Source organism: Macaca thibetana, chromosome 10 (genome assembly GCF_024542745.1).
Source record: "Macaca thibetana thibetana isolate TM-01 chromosome 10, ASM2454274v1, whole genome shotgun sequence".
Lineage (NCBI taxonomy): Eukaryota > Metazoa > Chordata > Mammalia > Primates > Cercopithecidae > Macaca > Macaca thibetana.
In genome coordinates, this window is record NC_065587.1 from 37,582,767 (window position 1) to 37,596,193 (window position 13,427).

The window sequence follows — 13,427 nt, forward strand, 5'->3', positions numbered from 1 at the left end:
GCTGGTCTTGAACTCCTGACTTCAGGTGATCCTCCCGCCTCAGCCTCCCAAAGTGCTGGGATTACAGGCGTGAGCCACCATGCCCAGCCTGAGCTGTCTTTTGATGAAGTCTTATAGTTAATGTACTTGAATTTATCCTTTTTTCCTTGGCAGCAAGCGTTTTTGCATCTTGTTTGAGAAAGTATCTGTCACTACTTGATCAGAAAGGACCCGCCTGTATTTCCTTCTAGAAGTTTGACTGTTCTCTTTGTGTATTTCAATTATTTTTTTTTTTTTTTAAGCAGAGTCTTGCTCTATCACCCAGGCTGGAGTGCAGTGGCTGGATCTCAGCTCACTGCAAGCTCCGCCTCCCAGGTTTACGCCATTCTCCTGCCTCAACTTCCCTAGTAGCTGGGACTACAGGCACCCGCCACCTCGCCTGGCTAGTTTTTTGTATTTTTTAGTAGAGACGGGGTTTCACCGTGTTAGCCAGGATGGTCTCCATCTCCTGACCTCGTGATCCACCTGTCTCAGCCTTCCAAAGTGCTGGGATTACAGGCTTGAGCCACTGTGCCCGGCCGTATTTCTTTTTTTTTTTTTTTTTTTTTTGAGACGGAGTCTTGCTCTGCGCCCCAGGCTGGAGTGCAGTGGCGCGATCTCGGCTCACTGCAAGCTCCGCCTCCCGGGTTCACGCCATTCTCCTGCCTCAGCCTCCCGAGTAGCTGGGACTACAGGCGCCCGCCACCTCGCCCGGCTAATTTTCTTGTATTTTTAGTAGAGACGGGGTTTCACCGTGTTAGCCAGGATGGTCTCGATCTCCTGACCTCGTGATCCGCCCGTCTCGGCCTCCCAAAGTGCTGGGATTACAGGCTTGAGCCACCGCGCCCGGCCTGCCCGGCCGTATTTCAATTCTTAAGGCATCAGGAGCTGGTTTGTTGTGTGGTGTGAGGCAGGGATCTAGGTGCTGGCTGACCACATGGGAGACTGATTTTTCTACCTGTGTGTACCTCCTCCTGCCCCGTGGTCTTTGTGCCCCTCCATCCCCTACAGGGTTGGGGGGTGTGTTCTAGGCTTCCTGTTCTGTCCCATTGAGTGTGGCCCCACTGAGGTGCCATCCTGGACCCACAGGGGAACTTCCGGCACACTGCAACTCGCAACACTGTGTCCCGTGAGGAGCTCATGATGGTGCTTGCCAGCCTGGAGCAGCTGCAGATCCGTGCCCTCTTCTCGCAGATCTCCTCGGCTGTCTCCCTGCGCAGGGTGGCACTGGAGGTGGCCAGCCCAGCAGGCCAGGGTACCCTGGCCAGCAATGTGGAGCTGTGCCTGTGCCCCGCTAGCTACCGGGGGGACTCATGCCAGGTGAGGTCAGGATAACACCAGACTGTGAGGCGGCTCACCTGTGCACGCCCTTCCCTCCAGCGTCTTCCCTGTGTTCCCTTCCTTGCTGCCTCTACTTCCTGTCTCCCTACTCGCCTCTCTTCCTGCCCCTGCCCTTTGCAGGCTGCTGGCCAACTCATGGGCCTGCCCATCCCCTGCTGCCCGTCTGCCTGCCCCTTGTCTGCCTGCCGTTCATCCGCCTGCCCCTCCATGCACACACCCTCCATACCCCTTCCCCACCTACTCCAGTCCCCACCCACTGGGTCACCTGGACATCCCCCACTGACCATCCTGGCATCTGCCTGTCATTCATTGCCTGTCATCCTGGCGTCTGCCTGTCATTCTGTCTGTCCCTTGCCCACTGTGTGTCTGTCCAGTTGCTAATCTGTCTGTCTGCTGTAACTTTGCTCCTTCTGTATGAGGAGGTTTGTGGTTGGACATCTCCTAGAAGGAGTGGAAAAAGCAGGTCCTGGTCCACGTGGAGGGGGTGGTCACCAGCCCCAAGGCTTGGTCATTCCTGAGACAGGACATCTGTGTGACTTTGAGAGCCGTGTCCTCAAACAGCAGCCAGGTGCTGGCCTACCTCCAGCCAGCCGAGGCCAGGAGTTCCTGACCAGCGTCTGACCCACCGGTGACCACACTCCATGGGTTCCCAGTGCCTTGTGCCTGCAGGATCCCTGAGGGTCTGACCTGTGAGCCTGCAGGGTGGGGCCCCTCATCCTCTCAATCGCTGATGCCACCTGCCCCCTTATGCCCTCAGGAATGTGCCCCCGGCTTCTATCGGGACGTCAAAGGTCTCTTCCTGGGCCGATGTGTCCCTTGTCAGTGCCACGGACACTCAGACCGCTGCCTCCCTGGCTCTGGCATCTGTGTGGTGAGTGGGGGCTGGCCGGGCCGGCGGGGGGCACATTCACTGAAGGCACAATCAGGAGTGCCAGGGAAGACTAGGGACTGCACTTCCAGGTCAACTGAGGTCTGGGGAAGGGTGTTGCCCAGCGGAGGACCATCTGGCCTTGGGCACAGAGTCCGAGGCAGGGGTGGTGGGAGCTGCACAGACTCGGCAGTAGGATGTGTGTGTCTACCATAGCACTGACTGTCCATTCTGCCCCAGGACTGCCAGCACAACACCGAAGGAGCTCAATGTGAGCGCTGCCAGGCTGGCTTTGTGAGCAGCAGGGAGGACCCCAGTGCCCCCTGTGTCAGCTGCCCCTGCCCCCTCTCAGTGCCTTCCAACAAGTAAGCTCCTCCAGGGATGAGGCCCTGACGGTGCCATGCCCCCTTCACCCCGCAGCGGGATGGGTTCCCACTGCCCTCTGCAGAGGCCTGGACAGCTGGGGGTGTCCGTGAGGTCTGGACCCCAGACGCCTGGCGTGTGTTCCAGCCTAAGCACAGTGTGTTCACCTCGGGCCTGGGCACTGCCAGGGGCCTGGTGACTGATGCTGCTGGTCTTTGCAGCTTTGCCGAGGGCTGTGTCCTGCGAGGTGGCCGCACCCAGTGCCTCTGCAAACCTGGTTATGCAGGCGCCTCCTGTGAGCGGTGAGCTGGGGCCAGGGCAGCGGGGCAGGGCCTGAGTGCTGACCCCAGGATACACGAGGGTGAGGGCCACGGGCCACTGACCACTGATGGCCCCTCCCCACCCTGCTCCCAGGTGTGCGCCCGGATTCTTCGGGAACCCACTGGTGCTGGGCAGCTCCTGCCAGCCTTGTGACTGCAGCGGCAATGGTGACCCCAACCTGCTCTTCAGCGACTGCGACCCCCTGACGGGTGCCTGCCGTGGCTGCCTGCGCCACACCACTGGGCCACGTTGCGAGATCTGTGCCCCCGGCTTCTATGGCAACGCGCTGCTGCCCGGCAACTGCACCCGTAGGCGTCGGGCTGGGAGGGATGCACCCTGGGGAGGATTGCGCAGGGAGGAGGGAGGCCTGCTGGGCATACCCCAGAAGTAGGCTGTGTGCCTGATGCTGGGGCCCAGCCAGGACAAGATGGAGTCAGCCTTCTGTGCTCATGGTCAAGCCTTTCTCCCCCGCTATGATCAGGCTCTCCCGCCCCAACGATCAGGCCCCTTCACCATCAGACCCTCCCCCTAACCCGTGATCAGGCCCCCCCCATTTCACGATCACATCCCCTCTCCCCCCACAATCAGGGCCCCCTCACAGTTAGACACCACCAGCAATGCCCTGCCACTGGCAGCGGACTCCAGCCATCAGCCATCAGAGCAGGGCAGGCCGTGGTGGGGAGTCTGCAGGTCCCTCGGGCCCAGCGGAGGCAGCTGGGGAGTGGGGCCAGGCTGGGACAGGAGTGGGTAGCTGGGTGGTCCGGCGGCCTGGAACCGGCAGAGCAGGAGGCACTGAAGTGAGGGCTTAGTGGGGTGCATAGGGGCTACCTAGGGGTGAGAGGCCCCAGGCTGCAGCCGTGGACCCCCTTCTGCAGGGTGCGACTGTGCCCCATGTGGGACAGAGGCCTGCAACCCCCATAGCGGGCAATGCCTGTGCAAGGCGGGTGTGACTGGGCGGCGCTGTGACCGCTGTCAGGTGAGGCTGTGCGGTAAGCAGGGCTGGGTGGGTGGGGCCTGGGGACTGGAGTTGGGGCCTGGGGAGAGGCTGATAGGTGGGGCTGAGGGGCGATGTTTGATGGGCGGAGCCTCAGGGGGCAGGGCCAGATGGGCAGGACCCCTGGCCTCCTGGTTGGTCTGGGACAGTCTTGAGGGCTGAGCAGGGCAGTGACTACAGCCTGTGCCACAGGAGGGACATTTTGGCTTCGAAGGCTGCGGGGGCTGCCGCCCGTGTGCTTGTGGACCGGCCGCCGAGGGCTCCGAGTGCCACCCCCAGAGCGGACAGTGCCACTGCCGACCAGGGACCATGGGACCCCAGTGCCGCGAGTGTGCCCCTGGCTACTGGGGGCTCCCTGAGCAGGGCTGCAGGCGTGAGTGCTGGCAGGTCACAGGAGGGTGGATGGGGACTTCTGAATGAGGGACGCCCCAAGGTCCCAGGCCGGCCATGCTCACCCAAGCCCCCCACCACAGGCTGCCAGTGCCCTGGGGGCCGCTGTGACCCTCACACGGGCCGCTGCACCTGCCCCCCAGGGCTCAGTGGGGAGCGCTGCGACACCTGCAGCCAGCAGCATCAGGTGCCTGTTCCAGGTGGGCCTGGGGACCACAGCGTCCACTGTGAAGGTGCGTCCTCAACACCCCACTTCCCCACACCTGGGTGGAGTGGGAATCCAAGTCCTACACTGCCTGGTGACCCCTGTGTTAACTTCAACCTCCCAGAGTGGTCCCAGCTGCCTTCCATTTCCCAAGAGACCCATGCCTGTCCAACTCCATGCTGAGGAGCGCTGTGGCTCCAATGCTGGCTGTACCCCTCTACTGTCCTTAGCCTTCCTGTGTGCCCTGGCCCCACCCCATCTGCTGGCCCTGCCTCCCCGACTGACCCCATCCCTCCACTGGCCCCGCCTCACCCTCTGGCCCCGCCCCTCCACTGGCCCCACCTCTTTTACTGGCCCTGCCCCTCCACTGGCTGCACTTCCTCCACTGGCCCCGCCCCCCCACTGGCCCCGCCCCTCCACTGGCCCTGCCCCCTCACTGGCCCCCCCTCACTGGCCTCACCTCCATTGGTCCCACCCCTTCACTGGCCACGGCCCCTCCACTGGCCCCACCCCCTCCACTGGCCCCACCGCCTCACCCCCACCCCACTGTATATTCTCCCCATCCTTTTGTGGATTCCTGGTACCCACTCAGTTCCCTGCTGACCTAACTCCTATAATGACCTTTCAGGAAGCCCCATGCTGTTCTTTGACCTCCACTAACCTTGTCATTTTCATCCCAGCCCAGTCGCCTGTGCCAACCCCATGATGACCTCATGACCCCACCCTGACCCATTCCTCCGGCTTCCCCCATGACCCTGGTGCCGGCCCCAACCCCTTGTGCTGGTCCTACCTTCTCCCTGGGTGACCCCATGCCCTTCACCCCTATCAGACTCCTACCTTGACCCCATGACTCTGCCAGAACCCTGGGACCTCCCCACGGGTCCTGTGTCCCTAAGCTGACCTCATGACCCTCTGGCTGAGCCCTCCCCACCCGGATGACCCCAGGGCCCCAGCTGATCATTCTCCCCTGACCTGACCCCATGACACTGACCTGTGAACCCACATTGCCTGCAGTGTGTGACCACTGTGTGGTCCTGCTCCTGGACGACCTGGAACGGGCCGGCACCCTCCTCCCCGCCATCCGCGAGCAACTGCGTGGCATCAATGCCAGCTCTGTGGCCTGGGCCCGTCTGCACAGGCTGAACGCCTCCATCACTGACCTACAGGTACTGAGCGTCCCGGCCTTCCCTCCCCAACCCGGGCCAGTGTATGCCCTCACCTTCCACTCTCCGCAGAGCCAGCTCCGGAGCCCCCTGGGCCCCCGCCACGAGACGGCACAGCAGCTGGAGGTGCTGGAGCTGCAAAGCACAAGCCTTGGGCAGGATGCACAGCAGCTGGACAGCCAGGCAGGAGCCCCAAGACCCCCCAGGGCCCTGGGAGGCTTTCCCCTGTGTTTCCCTGGTTCGCTTGTCCTCATTCAGCAGATGTTCCTTCATGCCTTGCACATGTGTCAGTGCAGGGGATAGGAGCTCGAGAATCTTAGGGCTTGACCAGGTCACTGAGTTACTATGTAAACTACTTAATACGGTTGTTTACAGTGTATAATATCACTTAAATGTCTTTTTTGTTTTTTTTCTTTTTAGACAGAGTTTCGCTCTTGTTGCCCAGGCTGGAGTGCAATGGCGCAATCTCAGTCCACCATAACCTCTGCCTCCTGGGTTCAGGCGATTCTTCTGCCTCAGCCTCCTGAGTAGCTGGGATTACAGGCATGCACCACCACGCCCGGCTAATTTTGTATTTTAGTACAGATGGGGTTTCTCCATTTTGGTCAGGCTGGTCTCGAACTCCTGACCTCAGGTGATCTGCCCATCTCGGCCTCCCAAAGTGCTGGGGTTACAGACATGAGCCACCGTGGCTGGCCTCAAATGTCTTAATGAGTAACTGTTTCATTAAATTGACAAGAAGTAATAAATGGCAAGTAATAACTAATTATTTTAGGTAAGTAACAAATGATAAATAACAAGTCATCAGACAGAGAATTAAATAGATAAGAAGTCCCTCTTCCCTGGGACCCTCAGCGCCCCCAGACCCCAGGCCCTCCCTTGCCACCCTGACCCTCGCCTACCAGCGGCGTGGGCTAGTGGGTTCTGCCTCCACAGGCCGCAGGGACCCGAGAGCAGGCGAGCCGATTGCTGGCCGGCACCGAGGCCACGCTGGGCCGGGCGAAGACGCTGTTGGCGGCTATCCGGGCTGTGGACCGCACCCTGAGCGGTAGGGGCCGGCCCAGCCAGGCTCAGGGCTCAGAGCCAGGAGGGCTGCCTGGGGCAGGGGCGGGGGTGCCTGGCCAAGCTCGGCCTGGAAGAACAGGCAGGGTCTGTCTGCTTAGATGGGAGTGAACAGTAGGGCAGGGTCGGGAGGTCGGCGACACAGCCGTGTGGCCAAACAGGTGGCCCCAGGAGACATCAGACCCCTCGACAGCCTCCCCAGGAAACGTGCTGGTTAGATGTTCACGCTCACAGATGTGCCGTAGTACACACTGAGACACAGGACTTAGGAGAGACTTGGTTCCCTGAGCCTGCCTAACAGGACCTGCTGGCCCAGACTGAGGGTTGGCAGGGGGTGCCATTTCAGAGAGATGACCAGGGGGCAGGGTGGGCCAGGCGGCGAGGGGAAGGACGAGAAGGCCTCGGAAGCCAGCTGAGCAGAGTGGTGTCAGGGTGTTGGGGCAGCCGTGGCCTTTGGCCCAGGGGCTCTAGGGGCCACCCAGGTGCACTTAGGTTCTGGGCCGCTGGCCTGCCAAGGGTGGCGGGGCTGGGGTCTTAGGCTTGGAAGCCAGCAGGCAGGTGCACTAGTACGGGTGGCCCCAGGCTCTGACGACCCCCTGCCCCACAGAGCTCGTGTCCCAGACCGGCCACCTGGGGCTGGCCAATGCGTCGGCTCTGTCAGGCGAGCAGCTGCGCCGGACGCTGGCCGAGGTGGAGCGGCTGCTCTGGGAGATGCGGGCCCGGGACCTGGGGGCCCCGCGGGCAGCTGCTGAGGCTGAGTTGGCTGCAGCGCAGAGACGTGAGTGGTGCTGGCCCTGGCAGGCGGGGTGGGGAGAGGCAGGGACCTGGGAGCTCCAAGGGGGAGGTCAGCGTGGAGTGGCATCAGGTGGGTATCACAGGGCAGAGGGGACTGGTGGTCACCAAGTGGAGACCAGGGTCACAAAGGAGCCTGGCTTCCAGAGTGACCACCCTCACCCTGGTCTCGGCTAGTGCTGGCCCGAGTGCAGGAGCAGCTGAGCAGCCTCTGGGAGGAGAACCAGGCACTGGCCACACACACCCGCGACCGGCTGGCCCAGCATGAGGCCAGTCTCATGGACCTTCGAGAGGCCTTGAACCGGGCAGTGGACGTCACGCGGGAGGCCCAGGAGCTCAACAGCCGCAACCAGGAGCGCCTGGAGGAAGCCCTGGTGAGGACCCCGGACTTGCCCTTGCTCCTGCTCCTGTTCCTGCTCCTGCTCCTGCTCCTGCTCCTGCTCCTGCTCCTGCTCCTGCTCCTCTTCCTGTCTCCTCCCTGCCATTCTTCTCCCTTCCCGCTCCTCCCCTTCCCCCCTCCCCCTCCCCCTCCCCCCCTCCCCCCTCCCCTCCTTCCATCTCCCCCCTCCCCTCCTTCCATCTCCCCCTCCCCCTTTCCCCCCTCCTCCCCCCTTCCCTCCCCCCCTTCCCCCCTCCTCCCCCTCTTCCCTCTCCCCCTTCCCCCCTCCTCCCCCTCTTCCCTCTCCCCCTTTCCCCCTCCTCCCCCTCTTCCCTCTCCCCCTTTCCCCCCTCCCCCCTCTTCCCTCCCCCCTTTCCCCCTCCTCCCCCCTCTCCCCCTCTTCCCCCCCCCCTTCCCCCCCCCCTTCCCCCCTCCTCCCCCCCCCCCCTCCCCCCCCCCCCCTTCCCCCCCCCCCCCCCCTCTTCCCCTCCCCCCCCTCTTCCCTCTCCCCCTTTCCCCCCTCCTCCCCCCTCTTCCCCTCCCCCCCCCTCCTCCCCCCTTCCCCCCCCTCTCCCCCCTTTCCCCCCCCCCCCCCTCTTCCCCCCCCCTTTCCCCCTTTCCCCCCCCCCCCCTTTCCCCCCCTCCTCCCCCTCTTCCCTCTCCCCCTTTCCCCTTCCCCCCCTCTTCCCCCCCCCTTTCCCCCCCCTCCCCCTCCCCCTCTTCCCTCCCCCCCTTTCCCCCTCCTTCCCCTCTTCCCTCCCCCCTTCCCCCCTCCTCCCCCCTCCCCTCTCCCCCTCTCCCCCCTCCCCCCCCCCCCCCTCCTCCCCCTCCCCCTTTCCCCCCCTCCTCCCCCTCTTCCCCCCCCCCCCCCCCTTCCCCCCCCCCCCCCCCCCCCCCCTCCTCCCCCTCCCCCTCTCCCCCCCCCCCCCCCTCCTCCCGTCTCCCCTCCTCTCCCCCCCCTCTCCCCCTCCCCCTCCCCCCCCCCTCCTCTCCCCCTTCTCTCCCCCTTCCCTCCCCCCTCCCCCCCCCCTCCTCTCCCCCTTCTCTCCCCTCCCCCCCCCCCCCCCTCTCCCCCCCCCCTCCCCCTCCCTCTCCCCCTCTCTCCCCTCCCCCCCCTCCTCTCCCCCTTCTCTCCCCTCCCCCCCTCCCCCCCCTTCTCTCCCCTCCCCCTCCTCTCCCCCTCCTCTCCCCCCCTCCTCCCCCTCCCTATTCTCTCCCTCTTCCCTCTCTCCGCTCTCCCCCTCCCCCTCCTCCCCTCTTCTCCTGTCCTCTCCCTCCCCCATCTCCATTCGCTCATCCTTCCCCTTTTGTTTCCTCCTCCCCCTCGCCCTCCTTGTCCCTCCCCACTCCTGATCCCTCCCCTGGCCTCCCCTATTCTCTTCTCCCCCTTCTCCTCCTTGTCCCTCCCCACCCCCTCCCATCCTTTCCCCCTCTCTTCCCCTCTCTTTCCCCTTTCCCCCCCCCTCCTCCTTCCCTCACACTCACACGTCCTGCCCCTCCCCTCCTCCCCCCTCCTCACCCCCCATACTCACTCTCTTTTCTTCTCCCTTCCCTGCCCCACTGTCCACCCCATCATATCCTTTAATCTTTTTTTACCTTTCATTGTCCCCAACTCCCCTGCATTGCCTTCAGCAAAGGAAGCAGGAGCTGTCCCGGGACAATGCCACCCTGAAGGCCACTCTGCATGCAGCTAGTGACACCCTGGCCAGCGTCTTCAGATTGCTGCACAGCCTGGACCAGGCCAAGGAGGTGAGTGCAGCCCCTGACCCCTGTCACCACCCCATCCATGGCCAACTCCCTCCCAGGCCCGTGGGCAGCTTTGTGTGCGCACTTGCGTGCAGAGCCCACCCTCAGGGTCGTGGATCAGGTGGCTGTGAGCAGGATGAGGGGCTGCTAAGTCCACTCAACTTCCAGGAGCTGGAGCGCCTCGCCGCCAGCCTGGACGGGGCTCGGACCCCACTGCTGCAGAGGACGCAGGACTTCTCCCCAGCGGGCAGCAAGCTGCGTCTGGTGGAGGCCGCCGAGGCCCACGCACAGCAGCTGGACCAGCTGGCGCTCAACCTGTCCAGGTGCGTGGCCAGGAGAGGAGGGGCCCTGCGCCCACCCTGGGGATGCAGCCTGGGCCTTGGGAGGGCCCAGGGCCTTGGGAACGCTCCTAGGGGCTGAGGCCGTTGTCCTCAAAGAAGCCAGGCCTTCCTCAGCTTCATGGCAAGCTGGGGCCCAGAGTGACAGGAGCAGGCAGGAGCAGTACACCCAGCAGACGACAGGCATGGGCAAAGGCCTGGAGGCAGAACTCGGCGGGCGGGCGTGGGTGCGGCTGACCGTGAGCGCAGGAGGCTGGAGAGCCAGGCCGAGGGTGTCTGCTCGCCCGTGCTTACCTGCTCCTTCGACCTTCCCTTCCACTACAGCATCATCCTGGACATCAACCAGGACCGCCTTACCCAGAGGGCCATCGAGGCCTCCAGCGCTTACAGCCGCATCCTGCAGGCCGTGCAGGCTGCCGAGGATGCCGCTGGCCAGGCCCTGCAGCAGGCAGACCACACGTGGGCGGTGAGGCCCCTACCTTCCTCTCAGCCCCAGCAGGAGCGCCCCCACTGCCTGCACCTCCCGCAGCCCCGGCCCACGCGTCTGAGCCGCGGTCTGTCCTTGCATCCACAGACAGTGGTGCGGCAGGGCCTGGTGGACCGAGCCCGGCAGCTCCTGGCAAACAGCAGTGCACTGGAGGAGGCCGTGCTCCGGGAACGGCGGAGGCTGGGCCTCGGTGAGTGCTGGGCTCCGATGGGGGCCCTTGGGCCTGCTGGGCATCTAAGCTCCCAGGGACCCTCAGCCCCCAGCCACATGCACGCGTGGGGTTGTGGGTCGCCTCAGCGTGGCTCGGGGTGGGAGGGCTTTGGAGGTGGCTCCCCAGCTGCTTGTGTGTCAGCCCCAGGGAGCCCTGCAGGGGAGCCCAGGGAGGAGCAGCCTCCTGCAAGGCACTGGCTGCCACTGAGGCACCAGCTGAGGCACAGGGCACAGGGCAAGATGGTACGTGGCCTCTGCTCTGCTGACTCGAGGGCCACATGTGTGCCAAGCTGCGCAATAAGAACGGTGTGAGCTGCCAGAACCAGAGGGGTGTCTCTTCTGAGCCTCTATTGTTTCATCTGTGCGATGGGGACAGCTGTGCCTGCAGTGGGAACGGAGGCTGCGCTGAGACTCAACACCTCCCCACAGGCCAAGGGACTCCATGTCTGAGTGTCCCTGTCCGTCTGTCTGCCTGTGTGTCAGCCTGGGTCCTCCTGGGGTCAGAAAGGTGGAGGTGGGCTGCACTTGTATATTGGGGGTGAAGCTGCCTGGGAGCTGAAGCTGCCTCCCCCGCAGTGTGGGCTGCCCTCCAGGGTGCCGGGACCCAGCTCCGAGACGTCCGGGCCAAGAAGGACCAACTGGAGGCGCGCATCCAGGCGGCGCAGGCCATGCTTGCCATGGACACAGGTACTCGGAGCCTGGGCGCGGCTCCCGCAGCCGGCCGACCACGAGGCTCAGTGACACTGGCGTTGGCCACACATGGCTGCTGACCGCTCACTGTGCTGTTGAAGAGACCCCCACAGTGGGCAGCTGGGGCCAGACACAGAACGCCTGCCAGGGAGGTGCCAGGGCTGCAGATAGCACACAACAGCCCCAGCCGTCGGGAGGCTGGCAGGCTTGGAAGTGCTTTGGGTAGAAGTGGAGGTGTAGGTGGGAGGCTGTAGGCCTGGGGCGGGGGTATTGGGGCGCACCCTGCAGGAAGAGCGCCCAGGAGGGCACAGTGGTCAGCGTGGCTGGAACCAAGGGGCTGGCAAGACCTTGGGCGGTGAGGACCAGGGCTCCCACCCTGCGAGCCTTGGAGCAGAGGATGATGTGGCCTCACCCGGTTTCTGAGGGACCCCTGAGGCTGCTGGCTGTTCCCAGCAAGCCCAGGAGAGATGGTGGGGCCAGGAGGTGGGAGGTGACACAGGGCACATGTCCAGGGACCAGCTATGGCCTGGGAGGCTGGGTGCCTGTCCTGGCATGGAGGGGGCGTCTGGTGGGATGGGTTTGGATTGCACTGCATTTCGGGGTGTCAGGGTCTCACACGATCCGTAGGGGGTTGGATGTCCCTGTTGCTGGCCCGACAAAAGGACTTGGGGACACGAAGCCAGAATGGTCCCTGCTGGCCTCTGCTGAGCCTGCCCTCTGCCCACCACAGACGAGACGAGCAAGAAGATCGCACACGCCAAGGCCGTGGCCGCTGAAGCCCAGGACGTGGCCGCCCGTGTGGAGACGCAGCTGCAGGCCGTGCAGGAGAGCGTGGAGCGGTGGCAGGGCCAGTATGAGGGCCTGCGGGGCCAGGACCTGGGCCAGGCGGTGCTCGACGCAGGCCGCTCAGGTGTGCCCATGGCCCTCGAGGTGCCCCTGAGGGAGGCGGGGCGGGGGGGGCGGTAAAGTCTCAGGGCCACCACTCCCTCTGTGCAGTGTCCAGCCTGGAGAAGACGCTGCCCCAGCTGCTGGCCAAGCTGAGTGTCCTGGAGAACCGTGGGGCGCACAACGCCAGCCTGGTCCTGTCCGCCAGCATCGGCCGTGTGCGGCAGCTTATTGCCCAGGCCCGGGGGGCTGCCAGCAAGGTGGGTGAGAGTCCCAGGGGAAGGTGCACATCAGGGAGGGTGGTGATGAATGCTGATGGACTGTGCCCCGCAGGTCAAGGTGCCCATGAAGTTCAATGGGCGCTCAGGGGTGCAGCTGCGCACCCCACGGGATCTTGCCGACCTTGCTGCCTACACTGCCCTCAAGTTCTACCTGCAGGGCCCAGAGCCTGAGCCTGGGCAGGGTACCGAGGATCACTTTGTGATGTACATGGGCAGCCGCCAGGTACCGGGCTGGCTGGGTGGATGGGGCCCGAGCTCAGCATCTGTTTGGAAATGGGTGGTACCTGGTCTCCGTCCCGACTGTGTGTCTGTCACTGCTGCAGGCCACTGGGGACTACATGGGTGTGTCTCTGCGTGACAAGAAGGTGCACTGGGTGTATCGGCTGGGCGAGGCGGGCCCTGCAGTCCTGAGCATCGACGAGGACATTGGGGAGCAGTTTGCAGCTGTCAGCCTGGACAGGTGGGAGGCCCTGGAGAGAGTCCGGATGCCTCCAACTGTGGGGCCCATGCCCGTTCGCCATCCCTCACTTCTCCGTGCCCACCCGCCACCCCTCGCCTCTCAATGCCCACCCGCCACCCCTCGCCTCTCCGTGCCCACCCGCCACCCCTCGCCTCTCAATGCCCACCCGCCACCCCTCGCCTCTCCGTGCCCACCCGCCACCCCTCGCCTCTCAATGCCCACCCGCCACCCCTCGCCCTCCGTGCCCACCCGCCACCCCTCGCCTCTCCGTGCCCACCCGCCACCCCTCGCCTCTCCGTGCCCACCCGCCACCCCTCGCCTCTCCGTGCCCACCCGCCACCCCTCGCCTCTCCGTGCCCACCCGCCACCCCTCGCCTCTCCGTGCCCACCCGCCACCCCTCGCCTCTCCGTGCCCACCCGCCACCCCTCGCCTC

General features: G+C 64.6%; 2 protein-coding genes across 2 annotated transcripts in view; both read left to right on the plus strand.

Moving 5' to 3' along the window:
* Window positions 1-13,427, plus strand: part of LAMA5 (laminin subunit alpha 5) — a 59,079-nt gene that overhangs the window by 40,919 nt on the left and 4,733 nt on the right. The window contains exons 41-62 of the mRNA XM_050745079.1: window positions 1,108-1,338; window positions 2,117-2,230; window positions 2,468-2,592; window positions 2,812-2,892; window positions 3,005-3,219; window positions 3,787-3,887; window positions 4,098-4,278; window positions 4,379-4,528; window positions 5,515-5,666; window positions 5,736-5,846; window positions 6,600-6,711; window positions 7,333-7,503; window positions 7,695-7,891; window positions 9,529-9,645; window positions 9,811-9,965; window positions 10,305-10,446; window positions 10,555-10,657; window positions 11,254-11,364; window positions 12,098-12,277; window positions 12,364-12,512; window positions 12,586-12,756; window positions 12,857-12,993. Of these exons, the coding sequence (XP_050601036.1) occupies window positions 1,108-1,338; window positions 2,117-2,230; window positions 2,468-2,592; window positions 2,812-2,892; window positions 3,005-3,219; window positions 3,787-3,887; window positions 4,098-4,278; window positions 4,379-4,528; window positions 5,515-5,666; window positions 5,736-5,846; window positions 6,600-6,711; window positions 7,333-7,503; window positions 7,695-7,891; window positions 9,529-9,645; window positions 9,811-9,965; window positions 10,305-10,446; window positions 10,555-10,657; window positions 11,254-11,364; window positions 12,098-12,277; window positions 12,364-12,512; window positions 12,586-12,756; window positions 12,857-12,993 (3,206 nt within the window). The remainder of the gene's footprint in view (window positions 1-1,107; window positions 1,339-2,116; window positions 2,231-2,467; window positions 2,593-2,811; window positions 2,893-3,004; window positions 3,220-3,786; window positions 3,888-4,097; window positions 4,279-4,378; window positions 4,529-5,514; window positions 5,667-5,735; window positions 5,847-6,599; window positions 6,712-7,332; window positions 7,504-7,694; window positions 7,892-9,528; window positions 9,646-9,810; window positions 9,966-10,304; window positions 10,447-10,554; window positions 10,658-11,253; window positions 11,365-12,097; window positions 12,278-12,363; window positions 12,513-12,585; window positions 12,757-12,856; window positions 12,994-13,427) is intronic.
* PSMA7 (proteasome 20S subunit alpha 7) overlaps window positions 3,716-13,427 on the plus strand; it is a 189,055-nt gene continuing 179,343 nt past the window's right edge. The window contains exon 1 of the mRNA XM_050745111.1: window positions 3,716-3,725. The gene's annotated coding sequence lies outside the window, so the exon portion shown is untranslated. The remainder of the gene's footprint in view (window positions 3,726-13,427) is intronic.